The 24858-nt window shown below is 41.6% G+C and overlaps 1 protein-coding gene across 1 annotated transcript in view; it reads right to left on the minus strand.

The window, feature by feature from the left end:
- Window positions 1-24858, minus strand: part of cacna1g (calcium channel, voltage-dependent, T type, alpha 1G subunit) — a 268885-nt gene that overhangs the window by 115092 nt on the left and 128935 nt on the right. Inside the window, exons 4-9 of the mRNA XM_073490161.1 lie at window positions 24134-24231; window positions 7901-8060; window positions 4614-4896; window positions 3954-4046; window positions 2902-3808; window positions 1322-1722 (exon numbers count right to left, since the gene is read on the minus strand). Coding sequence (XP_073346262.1) covers window positions 1322-1722; window positions 2902-3808; window positions 3954-4046; window positions 4614-4896; window positions 7901-8060; window positions 24134-24231 — 1942 coding nt within the window. The remainder of the gene's footprint in view (window positions 1-1321; window positions 1723-2901; window positions 3809-3953; window positions 4047-4613; window positions 4897-7900; window positions 8061-24133; window positions 24232-24858) is intronic.

Genomic DNA, 24858 nt, shown 5'->3' on the forward strand with positions numbered 1-24858 from the left:
TGCCAAAAGAACAACACGATAGCCTCAAACACAACATGCATCTAAAAACTTAATCCTGCACTTGGCAAATTGTTTTATTTAAAACAGTCATCAGAAGAAAAAATGCATTGCGAAACCATGAAGTCTTGATAGAGTGTTTTGATGGAATACATTTGAACACTGGAGGAAAATCAGTTGAGCACAGGAAGTAACTGGATGAGTGATGCTTGCAGCACATTACCTCACCGAGAAGTGTATCTACTACAAAAGTACCCAAAAGCCAAACTTATGTAATAGTAAAGACATTGTGCTAGAATATTACTTTGGTAAAAGTGAAAGTCATTCATACGAATAGTACGACAAATGTTCTAATGTATAAAAAGAACAAGTAAAAGTTAATGGTAACACTTTATAATAACCATCAATACATTTATAGTTAATTAAGCTAAGCTTAAGCAAAAGGTGGTCAGGGAGGTGGTGACCAAAGTCTGGGGTTTGCATCCCGAATCAAGTCTTTGGTCAAGTTTAGGCAACTTTGGTAAGGTAGGATAAAGCTCATTCTTTTGGTAAAATGTTGTTGACATCTGATCTTATTGTGCAACCTACAGTAAGTGTGAGGCATGCTATGCTGCTGCAACGTACTGTAGCTTTTCAATCTAGGGAGGAGAGGTAGAGTTGTTCTTGAGTGTACATGTTACATGTAGGTCTGATCACGATGCACTCCAAGCGACCTGCGGATGTGCTGTGGTCGATTGCTATGTAATCTACGCGCATTCACACCTTGCATTACCGTGCCTTTTTCTTCATCCGGACAAAGTATCCTGACACAGATTGCCTTGTTAATATCAGCAGTAAATTGGGTCAAAGAGAAAGAAGCCCAGGAGTAAAAAAAAACTGCAGACAGAGTTATAGAAAGAGAAAATATCTCTGTCAGATGTTGTGGGGCCTTCCTGACCCGTTAAATCACCCCTGCTCCTCTTTTTGTCTCTCTCTGTATCCTCTGTCTCTCGTACTCTCTCATTTCCGTTTTCTCTCTCACATGGCTGTAATTACGCTTGTATAAACAAACGAGGCCAGAGAGATACATCAGGAATTCGAGTTGGGCCTGTGGGAGCTGTGGAGTGCATACAATCACACAGAATGACACACACGTGCACAGAGGATCTAAGGTAACTAACACCTGCCTGCAGTCTTTTACTAGGCCTCATCTGACTTCCCATTATTAACGACTATATATTCCCATTGAGAACTTTCAGGTTTGCAACTACCTCAGTCGAGCGCCATCCAGCAGCTGCATTCAACTTCACACACTCACACATTTCATACACACACATACACTCACCTGCTCGTGGTACTCGATCCCCATGCTCAGAGTATTGATCAGAATGGCGATCATAATCCCTCGTCCAAAGTACTTGCTGTCGACGATCTTCCTGAACGTGTCACACACCAGCCTCCAGAAGCGAACAATGTTCGCCGCCGTTTTGCCCAGCCTGAGGCGCTTCTTTTTGGGCTGCCGGCTGTCTCTCCTGTCCCTGTGGTGGAGGTCCTGGGTGAACTCATACACGCCATCACTGTCAGAGTCTCCAGGGGTCTCGTTGCCATCAGTGCCCCCTTCTGATTCATTGGCCAGGGCCTTGGCGCAGTAGGGGCAACTCTCAGGGTCCAGTGTCAATGCTGCTGTGTCCATGGCGCTGCTGGTGGTGCTGAGGTCACGAGCCGACAGCTGGCTGGAGAGCTGGGCTGCAGCCGAGTGAGAAAGGTCAGATGGAGAAAGTGAGACAGAGAGAAGGAACAGCAGTAAAGTCAGCGTGACTGTGATAAATTACACTCATGAAGTGGTTTAGACAAATAGTCAAATTCAATGAAAGAGATCTGTTGTGAACAATAGCATTTCAAGACATTCGCGTGTGTGTCAGAGGGAGTGTGTTTGATGGTGATGGACAGTGTGTGCTGTGTGAGTAATGCCTTGTCTCTACAGGCTGCGTTGCGGCCTGTCTGGCTGGCTGCCAATGTTGCTATCGTCTGAGAACCTGAACGGACCTGGCCTGACTTTTGCTGAGTCCACTGCCTTTAGGAACTTGGCCCGGGGAGACAAAACTGGCTGTGAGCTTAGACATGAGGAATTAACCTTTATTGACGGTAATTATCACTCTTTCTGCATCTAAAGAAAAAACACGTACTCTGGATAGTGTTGTAGTTGAGGCTTAATCGTGACAAATTGATATTGTACACCAACCAATAGGTGATTGCAGAGATGGGAACACTTCCAGTGGGGTGTCACCTGGTTTCCTTCACCACTAATATGGAAATTAAGCACTGATTCTGACTGAGTGAGATACTCCTGTTCTCTTCAAGCCCTAGTATGCCTTCCAGTATCTGTGACCTCATGCCTGTCCAACAGTGTTCGAGAAATGCAATGTTTGTAATGACATCACTGGAAGTAATTTATCAGATTACATGTAGCTTCCTTTGGAGCCACACAAGGCTTTATACTACTTTTTTCACATATCCTGCAGTACTCCCAAAGACCTGTAAACACATTTTTATGTGTAAAAATTGGTGGAGTTAGCAACTTTAAACAAGTGCTGTACAATTCTACAAAATATCATGTCCTAACAGACACAGAACATAAAGGTCAAGTATGTAAGATGGTTAACTGTTTAGTCTCATTCCCATCTCATCAAATACTGATGCTTTGGGTTGGTATGTCGGGCTGGCCATCAACCCCCAGAGACTAAACAATCAACATCTAACTGGACCTTTCATATAAATTTGAAGTATATATTTTACATAATACCAATATGCTAAAATTCAATACTGTAGATTAGCAAATGCACATGATATGATAACTGTAGACTTTCATAACACTGCACACCTTGAAACTGCTCGGCTCTAGTTAGTTTGTTGTAATTTGTCTACCTGTGGGAGTGTGTGTGTCCACCAGGCTCGATGGACGTCTTTCCAGGGGCATGGGTGGGATATTCAGGTTGAAGTTGAAGTTTGTCAGAGTGCTGGCAGCAACACTCCCTCGTCTGGACTCTGCCAGGGCTCGAGCCTGCAGAGTGGGGTAGTTCTTTGGCCCTGGGGCCGCAAAGGGTACAGAGTTCCTCTTCATGGCCCTGGGCATGGGAGCCGGGGCAAGGGAGAAGGGCCCCAGGGTCGACCCCAGGTTTGTGGGCGAGGGGGTACAGCGAAGAGTTTCTGTGTGGAATACACTGTGAAGTGAAGAAGAATTGGCACCTCCCGCAGCGGGACTGGACAAAATTGCTAGGTTTGTATCAGAGGCGGCCGCTGTAACTGAAAGCGGCAGGGCTAGAGTAAGTTGTGTGTCCGTGCTTGTTACAAGAGTCCCTCCGTTGTTGTTATGAGCACCAGCCTCCACATCCCTAGCATCCAGACACCTGATGCTCCCTCCTCCCCTTAAACTGCCATTCCCCAGGTGGTAGTGGTGGTGGTGGTGGTGGTGATGATGGTGCATCATGTGGTGAATCGACACAGATCCCTGCCTAGAGGACTTCCTCCTCCTTCTCTGGCTGCGTTGGGGCTCCACGGGCGGGGGCGTTGCAGCGATGTTGAGCCCGGCACGACGAGCCAAGAACCTGCAGATATGGGCCACTTGTTTGGCCCCCTTGCGGATGACGTGAACCAGGTACTTGAGCAGCTCGTTGTAGCAGGAGCCCGGCTCGGAGAGGGAGGCAAGAGTGCTGGCGTTGGACATGAAGCGCACCCGCTGCTCCTTCATCAGCTGACTCTCCCTCTGCTTGGTCTCTGAGAACTGAGTGGCGATGACCACCAGGCACAGGTTGATCATGAAGAATGAGCCAATCTAAGGACAGGGAGGGGATATGATGATATTGTTATTCACACGCTCTCGACGGATGTTCACACAGCCGTCCCCAGACTGACCCACTTGTTCAATCATCAGCTGACACACATGCACACAGCTGGTGGCGATGCGAAGTGGCACTTACAATGATGAGTAGGATGAAGTAGATGAAGTTGTAGAAGGAGTGCGCATCCATCACAAAGTACATGATGTCCACCCATCCCTCCAGAGTGATCACCTAAAGAAGACCACAGGCAGGGGAAAGGGATAAAGAGAGACAAAGATAAAACAGTAATCAGACAACTCATACAAGAAGAAACTGGAATTAAGAAAAGGAATTAAAAGACAACATATTTCACAGTCCAGTGTTTTCTAATACCAGACTCAGCAGAAGACTAATCCCAAACATTTCCCACACAGGCAAACCAAAGCAGTGGCCAGACTTATGGGAGAACTCATCTTCAATCTGGCTTTCGTCCTACAAAATTACACCCCTCAGCTAGACAGAGTGAATGAACACTCCAAGTAAATGCTTTTCAGATGATGTGGAGATAGCAAACAAATGGTGTGGAAAAATGAGGCTGCAGTCTGGTGGTGTGGCTGTGGTGACCTGTTAATCCGGTAAGCCCTATTTCTGTTACACCAGCCTCTAGGGCAATTAGGCTCACTTTCTCCCGCTTCGTCTCCATCTTGTATTACAGGCTTGCATGTCAGCCAACCAGACCAAATGTGTCTCTTTACAAATGGTCTACTTTTTTGGTCCAGTTGTTCAATCATGCCTTGTAGATGTGAATAGCAGTTTTACCTGAAAGATGGCAATCCAGGCGTAGAAGATGTTGTCAAAGTTGATGGCTCCCTTGAAGGGGTTGACCATACCATCAGAGCAGTTGGTGTAGTACTGGTTCCAGTTGATGCAGGTGGTGTTGTCAGTGATGTTAGAGTACATGTCAAGGTTGCACTGGAGGCCTCCTTCCTCATACAGCTTGGGTACAGAGTTGCAATCCCTCATGCCGCTATCTTTGAGCTGGGAGCAGATGAAGGGGTTCTCGTCGTCATTCTCAGTGTGGTAGTATTTATAAGCAAGTGGGCTTTAGGGAAGAAAAAGAGAGGACATTGTAGGGATTAGCCTACAGATTTACACTGAGAGTAAAGAGGCCCAGTAAAATTTATGACAGCAGGGCTAAACACTTCGTTTAAAAAGTGGCTGCCAGGCTGGCAACCAGGCATCAGAACTTTTCATCCCACCTTCATACAACTTAATTTGCTTTGGTTACCGATAGAAACCTGACAACCATTACTGTGTGGCCCTGGACTGCACAGATACCCATTGCCAAAATGCCCAAATACCTAAGTCTAAAATTTACCATCATTAGCTAACACTAGCCAATGTGAGATACTAGTCACACCAGACCAAATAAAAGTGAATTAGCACAACTACTGAGTTTATTTGAATGAGCAAGAGGGCATTTTAATGCGTAGAAATGTACCTTCAATTATTATTATTATCTTGTGTGCAAAAAGATACCCTTGGGTCAGGTTCTTACAGCAAACTGAAGCATATATTTTGTATTAAATCATAAAAAGACTTGACTGATAACCATTATGATCGACAATTCTTTCACATCCCACAAAAAGAATGTAGAAATTTATGTAGCTAAATGTTGCTCAACCACAATTTTTTTTTTCTCCAGCTTTCCCAGAAATCTCTCTCCTGTCTCCCTTCAGGGAAACATGTTTGCCCTTCAGCCTTCACCCTTCAACTGCAACCTGCTTTTGTTGCCAGGCTGTGGCTTTTAAAATAGCTGGATGTTTTTATTCAAAATGATGATTCCTCCTTTTAATTTTGGCACACACTGGGGAGAATTTTAAGTGGATCATCTTTGAAGCCCCAAAGTCTGCAGGTTTTAATTCCATGAAAATCCTCCAGCAGCTGATTTCACTGATTACAAACAGATTGGGAGAACTAATCAGTGACGCCAGCTGTAATTGTGTTGACAAACCTGGGGCCGAATTATTGGGGAGCCCCTTGTGTGTTGTTTGAGATGAGCACACACATTTGTCTGCCTGCTACACAACCTCTGTCTGTTACAGAGCACTTGTATGTCTGGAATAATTGGTATGTGTGTCTGGTGATTGTGCGATATCTGGCTTGTCTGTCCACACTCAGTCAGCTAGCGGGCTTCATTAATTGTGTAGAAGCCTCTAACACTTTCTGGGACCAGTCCAGTTCTTATACACCTCAGGACCACCTTACACGGATTTATTTATACATTCTTAAAAGCTGCTTCACATTTTGTGATGACCTACAAGCACATTTCTCGAGCTCAGTATGAAACACATCTGATTTATCGCACCCTAAAATGATGCATGAGAAGTGGTTCCTGCCGGGTGCTCTCACATATTCTCAATCAGTCTAATAAAGAGTCACTGTCAACCCAGTTAACAGTTAACAGCTGTTACTTTGCTGCAGCACTAAAATATGCATCAGCAATATGATTTCTAAAGAAACTGAAGCAGGCGTTAAAACAAATATAATTATGACTTCAGACATAGAGCCAGCCTTCAATGGATTTTACCTGATGCAGAAATACAGACCTTCCCGATATATGGAGAAGGTTTCAAAAATGATGATGACGACAAAAAAAATGTGCCAGCTCACCATAGCCATTATGCATGAACTTAAATTACAGCTGCGAGATGTCATAAATCCTATAGAGAATAATGAAGGCCGGGTGACACAGGGAACATGAATAAGTCATGGGTGGTCATGTTCCATATACGATGGGCCACATGGGGTCTTTCTCATTATACCAGAAGCTTGTCCTTCTCCCATTCATCACTGTGATGAGACTCTGTAATCGCTAACCTCATTGACTTTGGTACATGACCTAGTTTACAGTGTGGGGTCAAGGTTTACTCCATAGTATTACGTTGGCCTCCTGTAGACCTTTTTGCAATCTCATCTTTGTTTTTTATCTCAGCTCAATGAAAAAGATAATAAATAAACAGATTAATAAATCAAGTCACCTTGTGCACCTTTGGAATACATCTGAAGGTCAATAATGGCACAAACATTTTTTCAGTCTGAGAAAATAGGTGCTTTTTGTGACTAATACTTAATAATAACATCATTAATAAATGGTAACGTTATAGTTTATTAGCGTTAATAAATGATTTAATGTTTTATGAACCATTTATAAAGCAATTGTTTATTGTTAAGATGCAACTGATGTTTATAATTCTTTGTAAATGGTTAATTGACGGTTTGTAAAGCATTCCATCGTTTGTTCACAGTGAAATAACTATTAACTCCATAAAGTTTTATGGACCTTTTCGTCTCGGACACCATTTACGCCCGTTATATGGAATTTTGCTGCAGGAGGTACCCCCGCGGGTCTCCAGCTGCACTTCTCCGGACTTCTCATCAGCATGAGGGTGAGTCGATAATGACTGAATTTCATTCTAGAGTGAACTATTCCTTTAAAATTGACAATTCTGTCAAGTCTCAGGTTTTAGGAGGGTGTTTTCAAACAATGCCTTAGGCTTTTGCATGCAATTTTAATGAGCATCCTTGGTCTTAATAGGTGAAGTAAAATTACAGAAGTACAATATTAGCATCAATGGACATAAAGTACCTAAAATAAAAGCACTTTTTTATGCAGAATGGCACCTGTCAACGTTACATTAAAGTAATGGATCATTATCATTGATCAATATGTAAGTGGTACTTCAAGGTTGTCAATCTCATTGACTGCTTTATATGCTGCTGTAGGGTAGTTTAATCTCTAACAGTTCATCTTATTTTACAACCATGTGTTTGTAGAACAATATTACCTCCCAGGAGTAGATGTATGAAATACACAAGTAAAGTCAAATATCTCAAAAGTGCAATTAAGCACAGTATTAGAGTTACTTTCCACCACTGTCTATTATGTTGGACATAGATGATACCAAACAACCATGATTAATCCTGCAGTTAAAAATTAACTGTGCAGGACAGACATGCATGAGTACTGAAATCTAAACAGAAAAAAACTCACATTTGCACAAAATACCCAGACAAAACACTGACATGGTAGACATGGAACTCACAAGGGGAAGGTGTCCTCCACAAAGCAGCGGTTTCTGAGCCGACCGACCCACAGCTGGACGCCGACGATGCCGAATATGAAGAAGACGAAGAAGCAGAGCAGCAGCACGTTACCCAGCATGGGCAGGGTGTCCAACAGCAGGGTCACCAGAATACGCATACCTGAGAGAGAGAGGAGACAGGTTGGAGGTCAAACAGTTGTTAGCACACCATACACCAATACACACACAGTAGATATATACTATCGTGGATTAGGTTTATGTTACTGTGAAAATAAAACCTCTTTTTACTACAAGTGGAAGCGCAACATGTTTTACAGAGCTGATATGAGGACTCAGTATTTTATTGAATACTCTGGTTGATATGAGTAGCAATCCAAGTGCCTCTCTATTTACAGCCATTCACACTGCCTAGTACTGGTCTATTACAGCACACTTACAGTATAGGGGCAAGTGCACAATTCACTGTCTTTATTCATTTGAGCAACAGCTCTTTTTTTTATAATTTAATGAAAATCAAATTACAATGACAAATGGTATACATAATATCCTACTACAATTCACTTTCTCTAATTTAGCCTCTGAGTTTTATATGATTTAAACAGCTTAATGAGGGACTGTCAAAACAGGGTCATTCATCGTCGCAGATGAAGAGCAGTGCTGTGGCTTACTTGTAAACAATATGGCATCTGGCTTTTGACGAATAGAAGTGATTCAGGATATTAGTCTGTCAGCAGGACGTTTTCTTTTCTACTGCTGGGAAGGTTTTAATGAAATTAAATTTAACAAACTGCTAATAAAATATGGCGTTAAAGAAGTCCAAATAGAGATGATGGAATGCTGTTGGCATCACTTACAAAACTGTATTTCAGTCATATTTCACTGTTGTATACCACTACTCACTGGTACCAATTAAATACATACATAAATACATCATGCCAGTTGTGTTCCAATGACGAATGCCAGTGTACACCAGCATGTAAAGTTTCTTACCGACATACAGTATGATGCCACTGTGGTAACACACATGACTGCTGTCCTCCTGATATTTACCACAGTTTACATTAAATTAATAAGTAAACAAATGAAATAAATACATAACATAAATAAATGAATATGACATCATGCCCTTGATGATGTTCAATTTGAAAGAAAAGTATAGATATTGATGCCGTAGAACCCTAAAAAACATCCATTAACATCCCTCCAATGCTTTGCTTTTCAACTGGTAAGGAATGTTTTATCCGCCCCTTTGCTTGCATAGAATAAATTGGAGGCGAATATTGGTTATTTTGTGCATGTGTGACCATGCCCTAAAATCAAGACAGCTTTGTTTTTATAGTTAAAGGCTATGTACGCTGTTTGGCTACCATTGCTGGCTTTGATAGCAACGACGAAAGGATGGCATTCCTTTCATCACTAACAGTGTGGTTACCTTCCAGTCTGACCTGATGGCATGAGCTAGATGTGCCTGTGAATAGTGGCATCTTTCAGTGGAACACTGCAATCAGCAGCTGAGTATGATTGCAAGGAATTGTCATTAGTTTTCTGGGAAGAGGTATTTGGCAGTGGGATACCGGTGTATGCCAGTACGAAAAGCAGTAACATAACACAAGCCAAAGTTGCTCTAATAGTAACTAGAAGCCTGTCAGTTGCATTGCAGGTGTGAATGTGCGTTACTGCATGAATATTAAGCAGGTGTCCCTTGAATGAATAAAGGTTTAAAATACATTTGGATGCGTCACAGGAGTCCTGAGTCAAACTAAAGTCCGGAGATTTGCTGGCAACTTGTGTGTCAGCACTACACCTCCAGTTTGCTCTGAATTAAGGCCACAGTAAAAGACCGGCTTTTTTCGCCTTTCATACAGTACATCCCTGATTGTGTCAGCTCAGGACAGTGTTCCCTCAAGTTTCTGACAACACACACACACTTCCTGCCGCCCACACACTCCCTCTGCTAAATCTGGCTATGTCCCTCTGCTGCTGCAGCTCAGATTTTGCTCTTATCTTCAAGCACTGGTTTTCTCCATTCATCTTTATCCATCTATCTATCTATCTATCTGTCTGTCTGTCTGTCTGTCTGTCTGTCTGTCTGTCTGTCTGTCTGTCTGTCTGTCTGTGTTGCTGCTACTGTGTAATCTCTTTGGGTCTGTCCTTCACTACTTCTGTTTCTCTCTCTCTCTCCCTCTTTTCCCTGCGGTCTATCCTCCCAGCAGTAACCCGGTGAGTCAGGCGTCAATAATGAGGATCATTTTCTGATCAGGGGTTTTCTGGGTAATTGGAGAGGCCGGGACAGTCCCTGTCGGAGCACCGGCAGAGTTCGTCTGCCGGGCTGACAGCCACCGAGGAAGAGAGGGTACAGAGGGAGAGATGGCGAGATGAAGGAGAGAGCAACACAGAGGGAAAGTGAAAGGAAGAGCAACAGAGAGATCGAGAAACTTTTGAGCCAGAGCCCTGTGCAAGAGAAAAAATGCAGGGCGGCCAATCTTTTTGGATATGTGGTATTTATTAAAATGTATTTTTAATTTTGTGTTTTGCATTTTGTGTTTTATCCTTTTTGTTGTAACTTCTTCTTAGTCTGGGCTTCTTCCTGTTTTGCATGACTTTTTAGCTTTTATTCTGTTATACTGTTTTCCTGAGTTTCCTGCTTTAACTTTGTCAGTCAAAGCACTTTGTAAACTCTATTTTAAAAGGCGCTATATAAATAAATAAAAATAATAATACAAAAAAAACATGCTGTCAATGTCTCAAGACAAAAAAGTTTACATAGCCTGAGGCTCATTTTTGTTATGTTAAAATGCTGATGCTAGCATTTAGTACAGCCTCACAAATCTACTAGCATGGCCTCTATATCCTGTTGTTATAAAATTACAAATTACATTAATTAGTGTGGAGTGGAGAAACATAACAAACACAGGCTCTGCTCAGAGGCATGGTTTGGGCCACATCCTCAACGAGCAGTAAAGCTTATGCATCCCAACAGGGTGAGCAGTAACGCTTTTAGCTCAGCAGCTCCAGATTTTTTTCCTAAAAAATGGTGAAAATAATGTCTTTTCAAATCAATTTGGAATCTCTGGGCTTCCAGAGACTTGGATTACGCTGGTTGAAGCCATTTTAAAACAAGTTCCCATCTATTTCAGAACGCTGTTTTGCTGTGGAGCTCCAGAAATGTTTTGTAGACTATAAACCTGCACCCAACTTTCCATCAGCATGAGGGTGATTAGATAATGACTGACTTTTCATTGTTGGATGAACTTCTCCTTTAATTCTTCACCCGTCTGTACATAGTGATTTTCATTTAAATATGTATTTTTGTCATCTTAAATTATATATTTTTTAAAAAATGGTCCCACGGTTGTTGCATAGACAACGCATATGCAAAGTATTTGTCCTACTCAAAATATGTCTCAATTCACTGTCTTCTATGTGTGTTTGTATCCCACAATAGGGTATATTCAAAAACATGATTCTGAAGTGACATACTGCATATAGATATAATGTGTTTTGTTGGGTTTTACATGTGGTGGCATTCATTCAGATCCTCTCTGGTTTGGAGCTGTTGCTTTAAATGAAACATTTATTTACGAGGCATGTTTAAACAAAATAAAATTCCATCCATGTTCCAACACCTTTCATCGATGTTGTGCCATCTGGGAGTGGTGCACCAAGCTGCATGAGAAACTTTTCATATTTGTAGATAGATACGGAATTCGTTTTCATGTGGGTACACACTGAGACAGAGACTTTTGCTGTTGACAGATGGGAGGAAAACAAGGAGGATTTTGCAGATTTGCGAAGATATGGAGAACAAATGAGGAGAAGACAGCCAGGAGAGGCAGGGAGGAGATAAAGGGAGGAGAGGAGCAAAGGTTCTACTGCAGGACCGGGGAATGAGTGACAATGAGGATCATCTGCGGGATAACACGCATGTGTGGATTGTGTCTTTCGCAGCATCTGTGTATCTCAAAGGGAAAGATGTGAATATGAAACCCAGCTGAGGAGAAAGTGACATCAGTGGAAAAGAGGGAACTCTTCAATGACATCCCAGACTCTTGAAAAACACAGTTTTGAAGCTTTTTCAATTTGTGTAATAGCTGCCACATTATGCAATTTGATGTAATTCTCAACTCCCAGCATAACGGAGTATATAATCACAGTGTGAGCTGAGAGTCATAAAGAATATCTCTCTCTGAAATTCTCATAATCACACAAAATAGTTATTAAATGCTGTGCTTGTTTACAAGACAAACATCTTGTCATGATTCAAAAGAAGCAATCCAATGCAGAGATTTCTGTAAAAAGTGTGAGTCACTGCCTGTGGCCATTTGATGCCACGTCTTGCTTTTAAAATAACCGTTTAACGTAATTCCCCTGAAAGACTTTTTGTAAAGCATTCTGCTGCTGTCAGAGGTATCTTGACAGAAACTGACTCTCTGCCTACAACACCAACACACATCCCTTGCCTGACTGTAGGCAGCCACATAACACACACACAGAGCACGCATTAAGCAGCAGCTTCTTCACGTGATTGCCCTCAGTGTAATATGCTGAGCTGTTAGGATGCTGCTTAGCTGTGCCTGAGTTAAAGACAGCAGCTGGGATTAGTGTCCGCTGCAGGCCGAGGCTCACTGACTGGTTACATATGCTGCGATCCAGAGTGGAGATAGGTCTGCACAATGACTGTTTAACCATCCTGTGCTGGTATGCAAACCTCTGAGAGAACAACATGGATCCTTTGCTACTTATTTTCTCATTTTTCATACAAAGCAGCTAAGTGTGGAGTTGACAATATCTCTGAATCTTTGATATAGATAGATAATTTAAACTCCATTTTCTGCAAGTTCACTTTTCAGTGTAAAATGTACAAATATGTGTTGTTTACAATAAAGACAACAACTCTCATGTTCCTACACTACTTACACCTCTTGTTTTGCTTTGATTTGATTCAGAGACCCCGATAGTGGCAGAAATTATACACTGTGCATTTAAGTGGTCCTAAGGTTTCATTTTACATTTCCTTTTAGATTTGTGTTATTGATATTGTATTGTATGTGGTGGCACTGGCAAATACAGTTAAAACAAATACACATTTTCTATTAAAAGTAAATCTAATATGAATGTTTCATCAAGTTGTTTTGGGAAAGAAGAAATCTAAAATGACTAGGGAGGTATGTACATATTTAAGAAAAAAAGGGTGAGGACTACATACAAAACTTATTGTAATGTATGTTAAACAGGTGAATTTATGGAAAACTCGAGGGGGAAAAAAGGAAAACATTCTGCAGCTTGCTCATTGAGTTTCAAAAAATTATACATTGAAGGTACCGTGTGGATTTTTCTTGCAAACAAAGTTATGTTAACATTCAGTATTTCTCACCAAGGCATAAGCACTGTATGTACAGTACATACAGTGCTTATAGGCAACAAATGTGGGTGACTGCATTTTCTTCCTACTACAACATTTGCTCGGCCAATTTTTCTTCATAACCAAGAACCATTATTTACATCCATGTGAACATCGACTCGCAGTCTTCCTTCTCTTTGTTGCCGCATTGCTACTTTTGGCAGTACTCCACAGGGAAATATAAAAAAATGATTAAATTAGCAAATTGCCTGGTGGTAAGGATACCAAAAGTTATTTATTGACCCCCAAATAGGTTACACTATATTTTGTTTTTTCACTTTGTTGTTGTTTGTTTTACAGTGATTTTTATTGTACGTTTAATTATACCTAAGGCTATAAATGCACAGAGCAGGATAGCTCTTTGAGAGAATACTGCATTTTCAGATGAGTGATGGCAGTTAGGGAGCAATTAAGCCCAAGGTATAAGGGCGTCAAATATCCGTGGTGGCAAAAAAATTGTTTATCAACTAATGGTATAAATCAGTGGTATAAATCCAAGGCATCATATAATACATTAGATGGGCAAGAGCCAGGTTTGAGGATCAACTTTTCACTGAGTGACGAAAGCAAACATGAATATGATGAAAAGCACCTCTGTTTATCACCCAGATAGGAGAATCAATCGTCTGAGCCTCTCCCGACCTGAATAGCGTGTTCATTCCAACTGATCGACATTTCATATTCAATAACAATCATCTCCTCCTCCGCCTGCACGCCCTCTCCAACCTCGCGGTGGGCGGCCACTCCATTCCAACATGGCTGGCAGGCGGGTGGCTGTGTGTGATCGGGGAGCCATCTGTTAGCAGGCAGATTAGGTCTGCTTCCTCTGCTCTCCTGTCCAGGTCCGGCTCCGACCCGGCCAGCTTTGTAATCTGTGCACTGTGAACTAATGGGCTTTCTGAGTCGAGGGCCACTGTACACCTGCGTCTCTTCTTATTTGCTCCGAGTGGATGGTGACTAGTTGCGTGTCAGCGACTCCAGACGGAGATGACTAGACGCCCCTGAAATGGAAATGTGCCTCTGCATAAGCAAGCCATGTGACCCGAAGAGAGAGAGTAATGCAGAAAAATGAAAACTGATGGAGAGAAAGAAGAACAGAGAACCCTTCTGAACTCTGTTCACCTGCTATTTTATCTGCCCGACTGAGTTTTGTTTTTGTGCTCACGAATTTGTATGAAATTACAGGAATTCCAATCTGATCTCATTAGACTTGGGGCCTCATTTATGTGTACTCACAGTTTTGTGGTTAAACCAAGGGTAAACTCATTTCTACAGACAAATTCTCTCTTCTTGTGCATGAGAGTATTCATATTTGTACCACACCTGATCATGTGTACAATACCAACAAACGCTTCGTAGTCCAAGGTGTTCAGGACGGGAACCCGATTCCTAAGAAACAGACACACAATCCCCAATTGTACTTCCAACCAGAGATTATCAGTTCCTGAGGATGTATAAGATGTCTTCCAAAATAAAATGATACAAGTAATGCCTTCTTTCTTTTCTCATCTCTGTGTTCTCTCACAGCTATAAAAGGGTGCAACAGGAGTAGCATCATTTCAACCTTGACCAATTGTGCGTAATTAATAACTGAATGACAACAAATTAAGCGTGGACACATTGGAGAACCTTATCTTAATAATACAATAATACAATATTCAATGTACCAATACTCAAAAACATTAAACTAGAATGGAACTCACATTAAGTGCCCTATATCGACAATTTCTGGATTTGTCCCTTTTTCCGGATCTGCGCCAAAAGTCTATTCTGAGCCGAGACCCATCCTCCTTAGTAGTTTGTGGGTATTCCTGCTGACAAACCAACCAACCAACCAACCAACAAACAGGCACAGATGAAACCATAACCTCCTAGGCATAGATAAGGACATGCAAACATGCTGATTGCTGCAGTATCTCCACAACTCAAGTTCTATTCGGCTTAATATAGCTTCTACATTAAGGTTAATAGGACTTTAAAAGGGATGTCATTGACCATACAAGGCGTTATTCTTCTTCTTCTTCTGTAGCCTATGTAAATCAGCTTGTTCATGCAGGAGCAGATGGGGATAGAAGCCTTACGATCCATCATTGTTGTGTACAGATTTGTGTAGTTGTGTGTGACACAATTTTCTTGTTTATACAGACATATTTAGAACTTGTTCCATTCATGTTCTGATAAATGAGGCCCCAAGACTGCAAAAAAGAGAAGAACTTTAAGCTTCTCTGAAGGGATCACTGATTTCTGTTTCCGCAACATCCCACTTGATCCAATTCATTCTGTCTACAGTATGATTTCAAAAGAATCAATTTTCCCACCTTTATACAACTAGACGCCGAAAAAGCAGCACTTACCACAGCTTAAACTCAAATCTCTTTGACAAATCGTAGCTGTGTTGGGGAGATGGTTGCCTACCTGTCTTCAGGCTATCTGGGAATACTTTACCGCAGCACGACTCCAAGTGATCAAAGAACTGAATTTCAAGCTTTAAGAAACTGCAGCAGCTTAAAACCTTGAACTATAAATTATTTTGGACTGAAAATACAGGTAAAACAAAAATCTCTTTTAAGCAACAATATATCACAAGCATGTCGAGAGCTGCTGGGGGTGTCAACTTGATTTTCGACTAACAAGATCTTTTGTTTTTAGCAGGCAACGGATTGACAGCGAAGACCAAGGATTACTCTTTGACATTCTTTGCTTCTGGCAAACAACTTCCTCCCCTGAACTCTTTCTAACCTTATCAGTCTTTTATTCCTTCAGCTCCAGTCACAAACAAGAACAAGCCCTACGGATCAAACCCGTCCCCTGACTCCTCCAGGCTCTCCCTCTTGTCCTCACATTACAATACAACAGCAGAAGTCACGGGGTGACTTATAGGCCTTGTGAAGAATAGAAGCTAGGACGTTCTTGCTGGCTCTTTAATTACAGTAATGAGGCTCTGCAAACAATGTGCTATAGGAGGAGGAGGAGGAGGGCATGAGCAGACAAGTAGCTGGGAGGTCGATGATGTTGCTGTGTTGTTGTTGCCTTTAAAGCTTATCTGGGCGGAAGTACAAGACAGTGTGTGTGAACCAGGCACTGCTCGAACATGGGGTCCAACAAAGCGTGGAGAACAGGATGAAACGCTCCGTGTAACTGATGCATGGGTGGAAATAACAACGCACCCGTGCATGCATTGCAGGTCTGTTTGCATGTAAGAGTGTGAGGAAAATGTGTTTGTGAGCGCAGCTTGTGTGTACGCCAGTTGGACAAGGCTTGGGGGAAAGGGCACACACTGTGGCTAAACAATAAAGAGGCATGTGAAGGCCATTCTGGGATCGCTCTTGTTAAGACGGAGATGTGTCTGAGTGTGTTTATGTGAGTGCGAGTAAGGGTTTGTGTCCTGTGATATTCACCTATTGACCGCTACCTGTGGCTTATCAATCAACACTGCCTCACTCAAACATGGCTTATTCTCATTATTGAAAGCTTCATCATCATTAACCAACTCTGAGAAAAGAAGCATGTTTGTTTGCAGGCCTGGGGCACCATGCCAGAACAGCCCTCAACCCTGATGCAAAGTATTCTCCTTCTTCAATAATACCGCTTTCACACTGGGCAAAAACACCCATCTGGCTTTTGTCTTCAGTTGGAATGGGTACAATCTGCATTCATTCACAAGTCAAATGACTATGCAGTAGTAGTAGGTCTATCAGCTCCAGCTCCAAACCACAGTCATGGAAACACAACACCCGGCTGGACACGCTAATTTTCATCCCTTTTCCGGCACGATGCTGTCTCTGTTCAAGCAGCGCTCAAACATCAGCACTGACTTTGGAGGAGAGACAGAATTAAGTGGTATAAAAAACTACTGTTGTAACATTGTCACTGGCCTCCATGCTGTTTTCTACTGTTACCTGTTTTTGACGTTGAATGTGACGTTAAAAAAGAAAAAAAAACATGGCAATGGTAGTCAATCACAAATTTCTAGAGGGTTTAACAGACCTTAAAAGGCCTTCAAATATTTTTGTATAACTGATACCATATCAGCTACACATGATAATGTCCTGCTTTATAGGGGGTAATTCAAAGTTAAAACCTTGATCTATAAGTGAACTTGGACTGAAAATACAGGTAAAACAAAATCTCTTTCGAAGCAAGAATATATCGTTATCTTGTCAAGGGCTGCTGGGGGTGTCAGCCTGAGGTTCGACTGACAAAATCTTTTGTTTTAGCAGGAAATAGATTGATAGCAATGAGCAAGGTTTACTCTTTGACATTCTTTGCTTCTTCCTTCCCTGAACTCTTTCTGACCTAATCTGTTTTTTATTCCTTTAGCTTCACCTATTTTAGAGGATTTACCTCCCCTTAATGGTATCAGTTACACGTAAATAATTTCATGCTTCAAAGGGCTAATTTGACGATTAAAGTATATACAAATAGAGCACTCTCAGCTGTCCCAAACTGGACATATCTGCAGTATCGTGTTTAGGCTCGGGCTAAGTCTTGGTCTTTGTTGTAAGTTTAAGTTCAGCTATGTTTTGTTTTTCAAAGAAATTTACTAAGACATTTCTCAATGCCATGTGGAAAGAGGAAAAGGCAAAGACAATTAGAGAAATGTGTTGCATTATCCTGTGTAGATAACCGTCAGCATTTGGAAAAATATCTTAGGTCAGGTTTGGATCTCAAATTTGGCAGATGGGTTCCGTCGGGTTGGGTCCTAAAGATGTGAGTATGGTTGGGTTCAGGTCTCAGAGTTACTCACATTTCTCATTATGTTTTTTAAGGAGTGCACATGAAAGAAAGGAGACACGTCACTTTTTACTGCCACCTGTCATTGTGTTGGTTTGCCAGATCTGTTTGGCTTAGCAACCAAGGCAAGTACCTCCTTAATCTGTGAACAAAGGGCAAGAACACACACAGTGTTTGACAACAAGATTTGTTTTTCATGCCGTAACATCAAGGTTCACACTCTTGAGGCGGTCTTAACCCTGTAAGACCCAAATATAGAAAAAAATTAGCAAAACATTTTTTGACCTCTCAGATATTGTTTTAGGAGGCCTCTGATGTAGAAATTGAAGAGTTTTCAAATGTTTTACGTTTTAGTAAGTTTTTAGGGAAATGTTGTAAATTTGCAACGTTGGGCATAGTAGGGATTGTGTAGCTTTGTGACTGTAGTGCAGGCAAGGTAGGGCTCAACAATAGAGATTGCCCCATTGCCTGGGTCAAATAAAATTACTCATTGAGCTAGAAAATCAAATTCACTTGCCCAATCAGGCAAGTGGTAAGAAAGAATTAAACACATTGTCGATTCCGGAGTTGATGATTGACCCTCCTGCCTGTGAAATCTTGTGTGTTCCAGACTCCATCCACTCTGCACTTCTATATTTTTGTAAGTACTGTCATTTTGTTACAACTTGAGGGTCTCCAAGCCCGAGCTAAGATAACCCTGATGGCATCATCATGGGTTCTTTTCTCAGACCCCATCGGACAAAACTTCTCTAGTGCCTAAAATACATTATACAATTGTATTCACGAGCTGAGTAGTACTCCCTATGTGTACTAAACTGGCCTTAATGGCTATAATTGGTGAAGTTCCTCTTTAACTTAAACTGTTCTTGGCATGAAGGAACTGTGATAACCAGATTGGGAATATAGAGTAACCCCCGCCAGCAGACAAATAATGAATTACAAATTAAAACTGCGGTTGGTTGGCATGATCCCTAAACCAGGCACTTTGGCAGGAGAGCAATTATTATCCATTTCTATTCAAAAAATATGTCTGAAAAAATACAGTAGTGTTTGCTGGATATTAAATGATTGTGGCACTTTAGCCTGAGGATAAAAAAAAACCTTATTATCATCCTGTGTATAACAATGGCACCTTTACTCCTACAAACAGAAGCTGGAAAGTTATATCTCAGCATTTCAAAGTCAGTATTCTAGTGTTTTTCGTGCCCTGAGGCCTGCTAAAACCCATTTAAACAGCTCTTCACTTCTAGTTGCAGCTGAATCAAGGTCACAAAAGTAGCATTTGCTGACAATTTATTCTAAATGTTACAGTATGCAGTTATTTAATACTTAATAGAAGCACCCTGTGCTTTGAAGAGAGCAAAAAAGCCAAACCAAAAAGGTTTGGGTTATGAAACCAATCTAGATTTAGATTTTTTTCTTCCGTCTTTGCTCTTTCCATGCACTACTCATACTCATACCAATGCAAACTCATAGTACAACCTCTATCATGGCACCATATCTGTATCCATGCCACGAGCAGTGTGTCCAATAGACAATTCTTTCCTTCCAGAGAGGGAGATCCTCTTCTGTCACTCAGAGAAGCATACTGTATTCTGGACACACAAGTGGCCAGCAGCTCCCTTTGAATACTATGACCCACACAGAGGTATGTCACAGGTTGTCATGTCTGCCTTGGTGTAGCCAATGGCAGGCCTGGTACAAGGTCCCTGCGGGCTGGTTCTGGACGTGACGCTAATAGCCAATCAGGTGGCAGACGGTGGGTGGTGACGTGATGGTGACACAGCATGGAATTTTTGTTTTTTGTCGGCAGCCGGTGGATGAAGCCTGCAAAATGTATCTGTCACTTTCACTGGCAGGACTGCCATGTTAGCACATCAATCAATGCCAGAGCCCAGGACGTGGACACCAGCCCAGTGTTCATTAATACAAGGCTGAGGGGGTGTGTGTGTGTGTTTTAAGATGAGCTCCAGCCTTCTGTTCCAATACAGAATTAATGTAAGAGGTAACAGACAGAGAGAACAGTGTGGGGCTGTAGAAAGCAAGGCAGAGGACTGTTTATACATCTGTTGATCCAGGTTCAGATACAAATAAAATAAAACAGCAACATGGAGGTCAACTAAGAAGCTGAAGATGGGAAGTCTGACATTGAGTGAGCCTGCTGACCTGTAAAAGCCCACTGAAACAAGCTATTTAATCTACAGTGTGAATCAGCTGAGGTGTGCAGCACTGTCTGGTATGCATCTGCAGCTATATATCAGCCTTGGCTCCGTGTGCACCTGGCATTAATATGCATCTCATATATGGATTGCGTCAATTCATGATTTACTGGACTACACTGACACTGAATATAGAAATATAGCTACACTATAACAATACATTTTTTGTGTCCTTACCAAAACAGTGATTATTACACACATCATTTCCTCTAATAGGATTTATGATGTTTAAATTGATAGCACCTTATTCACCTGAGGACACAACCCGGACACTTTATCTAACCATACTGATCACAGCATGTTTTATGTATGTGCTGTCTAATGGCCATGTGCTATAAAATATTTTTTAATTCGCACAGCAGCTTTATTTCATAGATTAAATGCTCATTAAAATACAGTAATGGTTGGTAATGTACCAAGTGGCTCTCTTTCAACCACATTTACACAAGGTAATCAAAGTTACTAAAGAAATCCCAAAGACTGTGTCCAGATTAAGTGTAAACCCACCATGACATCGGTTCTGATGCTTCGGGTCTGCCATAATGGCTGTCACCATTTTGTTGTTTTGGAGCCAGAAATGACTATATTTGGACACGAGGGTGGACTTGCTGTTGTGGCAACTTGTCAATCATTAAGTAGTCACTCTCCCAAGTGTCTGTTTAACTCTTAATAGGACCATCATTTACAATATGATCATCAAGCTAAATTGAAGAAGACTTGAAACTACAATCAGATTTTCATTTCATTTTAAACCAGTGGAGTCACTTCTGCATTAACTTCACCTTTCAGAAAAGGGAAGGTTTGCCCAAGTTTTATCTAGTCAATGGTCCAGATATGATTAAAGCACAATAGCTCTCTATGCTGAATAGTTACCTAACCTGCTTGAATTAGCACCAAAATCCTGTCCAAGTCTTTAATAGCTGCCACTGAAGCTTCTACAGTTCTCAACTCAAACGATGAAGAAAAGTAGTAGAAAAGCCAATCTTTTTGTTGAATCATTTATTTAATTTTTAGTCATGCTAGCAGTTATAGGGATGGCATTGGGTATTTACAATATTTTTAAACCTGGGCCCTATTTTTGAATATGTTGGTATCTAAATGTGTTACAGGTACAAAAAGTTTTAGAATTGGTTCAGTAGACATACTGAAGCCAGTAGCTTCTTGTTTTTGCCACTGATAGTGTCAGTACAAGTATCTGAAATCATTATAGAAAGGATCCCTGCAGAGAAACCTTGTTGTTAAAGAATAAGATCTTTTTTCCACCAGAAACTCTTACTCTCACTCTCTTCAAAGACAACAGACTCCATCGACAAAAACAATTTTACCTCTCAAAACTTGGGAGTTTGTGGTCTATCACTGCCTCAATTGGTTAGTTTTTTGTTACTGTAATACCTCTGTGTTTTAAAGGGTTATTTTGGATCTGAACTAGAGCATTTAGTGCCACCAACCTGCATACTGTAACTTTAAATTGATTCAATGCTGCTGCTACAACTGTGAATCTTGTCACACTTGTACCATCTGTGTCATCCCTATTTTATTCCTCTTTTGTAATGTCACTGTACCAATTCTGCAGATCAAATTCTATGTAGAGTACATGTTGAACTTTAAAAAGGCGAATTGTACTCTCCTTTTGCTCTTTTTTCTGCCTTGTTGCTTACCAACCAAAGAATACTATTAATAATGGAAGGGCAAAAAACACCTTAGACCCGGCCATAAATCCAGTCTAACATTGAGTAAATAAATTTGCAGCATCCAAGAAGTAAGCACCCAAGTATTCACATTTAGTTAAGTGCACCTCAAAAAAGCCTCCACAATAAACATCCCCAGCCAGAGTCACGATGAATGCTGCAAGCTTCTCTGCAGGACTTCATTAGGCTGGTGACGGGATGGAGGGGGGGTCAGAAGACAGATATCAGCGACACCAAACGCTTGGGTACCGCCCCTCTCCACCACCACCACCGTTCTAGCCAATGACATTTTCCCCGCAGGGCCAGAACCAGCCAAATCACCCACACATTACTGTTGCTATTAGTCTTGTGATTAGGATGAGGAATGGTTGGATGCTTAATGAGTGAGTCTGTGTGCATGTCTGTGTGCTCTCTGGGTGCGTGTGTCCTAATGAGCAGCAGTGGACCCCTACAAAGGCTTTGAATGACAAGAGGATGAAATTAAAGGAGTTTAAGGGAGTGTCATCGGTAGAAGGATGGGAGAGGTGGGAGGGGGTTTGATGTGCCATTTATACATCTAAACGGGGTAAACACCTGCTTGTACACACTCTGACACAGAGATCAATGCATCCTGAGGATCATTGCTCAGTTTGAATGTAATCTCTTCTGAGCAGTTGAGAAGCTAATGACATAATTAGGGTCTGTATTTAAATGAAAGCATTACAAGGGGTGGAATCACGGTAAGAATGAACGCACAGAGTGGACCGCTGGGTGGGTCTAAAAATGCTTATGATTTATTTAAACATTAATGTGTGCACTGCAAATTCAATCTATGCTGATTAAACTCTAATCGAGACTAATGGAAGATAAGGGGCGGGGGATACAGAACTTTCATTGCAGGGATGTGTGTGTAAGAGAAGGGGGAGGGGGGGTGACAGATGGAGAAAGCGACTCAGGGATTTGTGTGTTTGCGTCGCAATGAACAAGTGTGATAGTCTGTGTGTCTACACTGCTTTAATAAGAGGCGGTGAGTTGGAAAATTGCATATAAATCTGTCTGAGTCCGACACTGCTGGCTTGGGAAATACACGGAGACACAGTCGAGGCAGCGTACTAAGTGTGGATCGGCTTGTCCATGACCTACATTCCACTGCTCTGTAGGACTTCAAGCCACCTGCATGATCACCAATTATAGCCAATGTATTAAGATAAGGTATAATATTTTCTTGTGCTGAGCCTGATTAATCATGAATCATCAAGACACTAGTTGTTGGTCCCTGAGATAAGTTATTCACTGTCTCTTTACAGATCTTAGTCTTTGTGATCTAAAAACTGTGCCTTCTGTTTGATTTTTGAAACTGAATTACTGTGTAAGGATACAATGAGCTCTTTCAGGCCAAGTTATGAAGCACCATCTCTGAATTTGAGTTTAAGCTATAGCAGAAGGCAGTTTGATGTCTCTGACCGAAGTGCACATGAAAGAAAGGAGACACGTCACTTTTTACTGCCACCTGTCATTGTGTTGGTTTGCCAGCAGCACAAGATCTGTTTGGCTTAGCAACCAAGGCAAGTACCTCCTTAATCCGTGAATAAAGGGTAAGAACATACACAGCATTTGACAACAAGATTTGTTTTTCATGCTGTATCATAAAGGTTCACACTCTTGAGGCGGTCTTAAAGTTTTAGGTGATTGATTAACTCTGGGATTGTGAAGTTTTGTGACTGTAGTGCAGGCAAGGCTGTGTGTTTGCTGTTGGACTGTGAGAGGATTAATGTATATTCTGTGTCATTTTTCTTTTATTGCATACTTTGAGATTGGCCACGCCCCCAGCATGGTCATGCCTTCAAAAACACAGCAAAGATAATGTGGAAACACAGTGGGTGGTGCCTGCTCAGGCTTGGAGTGCTGACAAATCAGAGCTGACTGGGCTTTTTGGGAGGCAAGCCCTGAAAAAGACAGGGACTAAAACAGTGTTCAGACAGAGGGTGAATAGAGGTGCTGCAGCAATGGACAGAAAGAGAAAAATGTGTTTTTAAACGTTAAAGCATGTATATATTTTATAGTACACACCCAAAATAAAAGTATGGACCTGCAAAACAGGAATAATACGGGACATTTAAAAAACATTGACACTGAAGCAATAGTCAAACTAAACTTGTACATAGTGTCCATATCTTTGTCAAGTGTGAGAGGTCAGTTTGTCTGAACTCACTTGGCACTCGGTTGATGGCTCTCAGAGGTCTCAGGACACGAACCGTCCTCACTGCTGAAAAACTGACACTCTGCAGGTTGAGGGAGTACTCCAACATCCTGCAACATATGGAGAGAGAGAAAGAAAATTTGTGTAGATACAGCAGCAACAAACCAAATACTTTAATTGCTCCAACTGCAGAACCTGCTCGATCATCTGGGAATAAACACACAGAAAATGCAAGGGCAATATTATGTAGCCAATTATATATGGCATGTATTACATGCTCTCCCTACTCTCACTGGGTGAGTGGTAATTAATCCTCTAATGTCCTGAATCACATTTACATTCTTCGCTTTGTAGAGAACTGCAGTACATGTGTTCTGGCACACAATATGCTTTCATTCCAACGCTCATTGGATTGCAACTAACAGACCAGAAAGTTAGAAACACACACACACACACACACACACAGTGCTTGTATTTGTGCTTGCATATGGAGCGCGTCATACACGCAATGTTTGTGTGCCCAACAAACACATGCATATATTCACATGCAGCCTCGCACGATCAACCTTCAAAGGAGCAGGCGGCATATGTGCATCCCCTTTGAGAGATGTCAAGAGCGGGTGAATCACTCGTCATTGAGAGTAGGTTGTGGCATCCACAGTACATAAAAGAGCAGCATCAGATTGCTCTGCCTCGTAACCTTCAGACGACGCGCGCACACACACTTAACAGCCTTT

This window comes from Pagrus major, chromosome 20 (assembly GCF_040436345.1).
Source record: "Pagrus major chromosome 20, Pma_NU_1.0".
In the NCBI taxonomy this organism is placed as follows: Eukaryota; Metazoa; Chordata; class Actinopteri; order Spariformes; family Sparidae; genus Pagrus; species Pagrus major.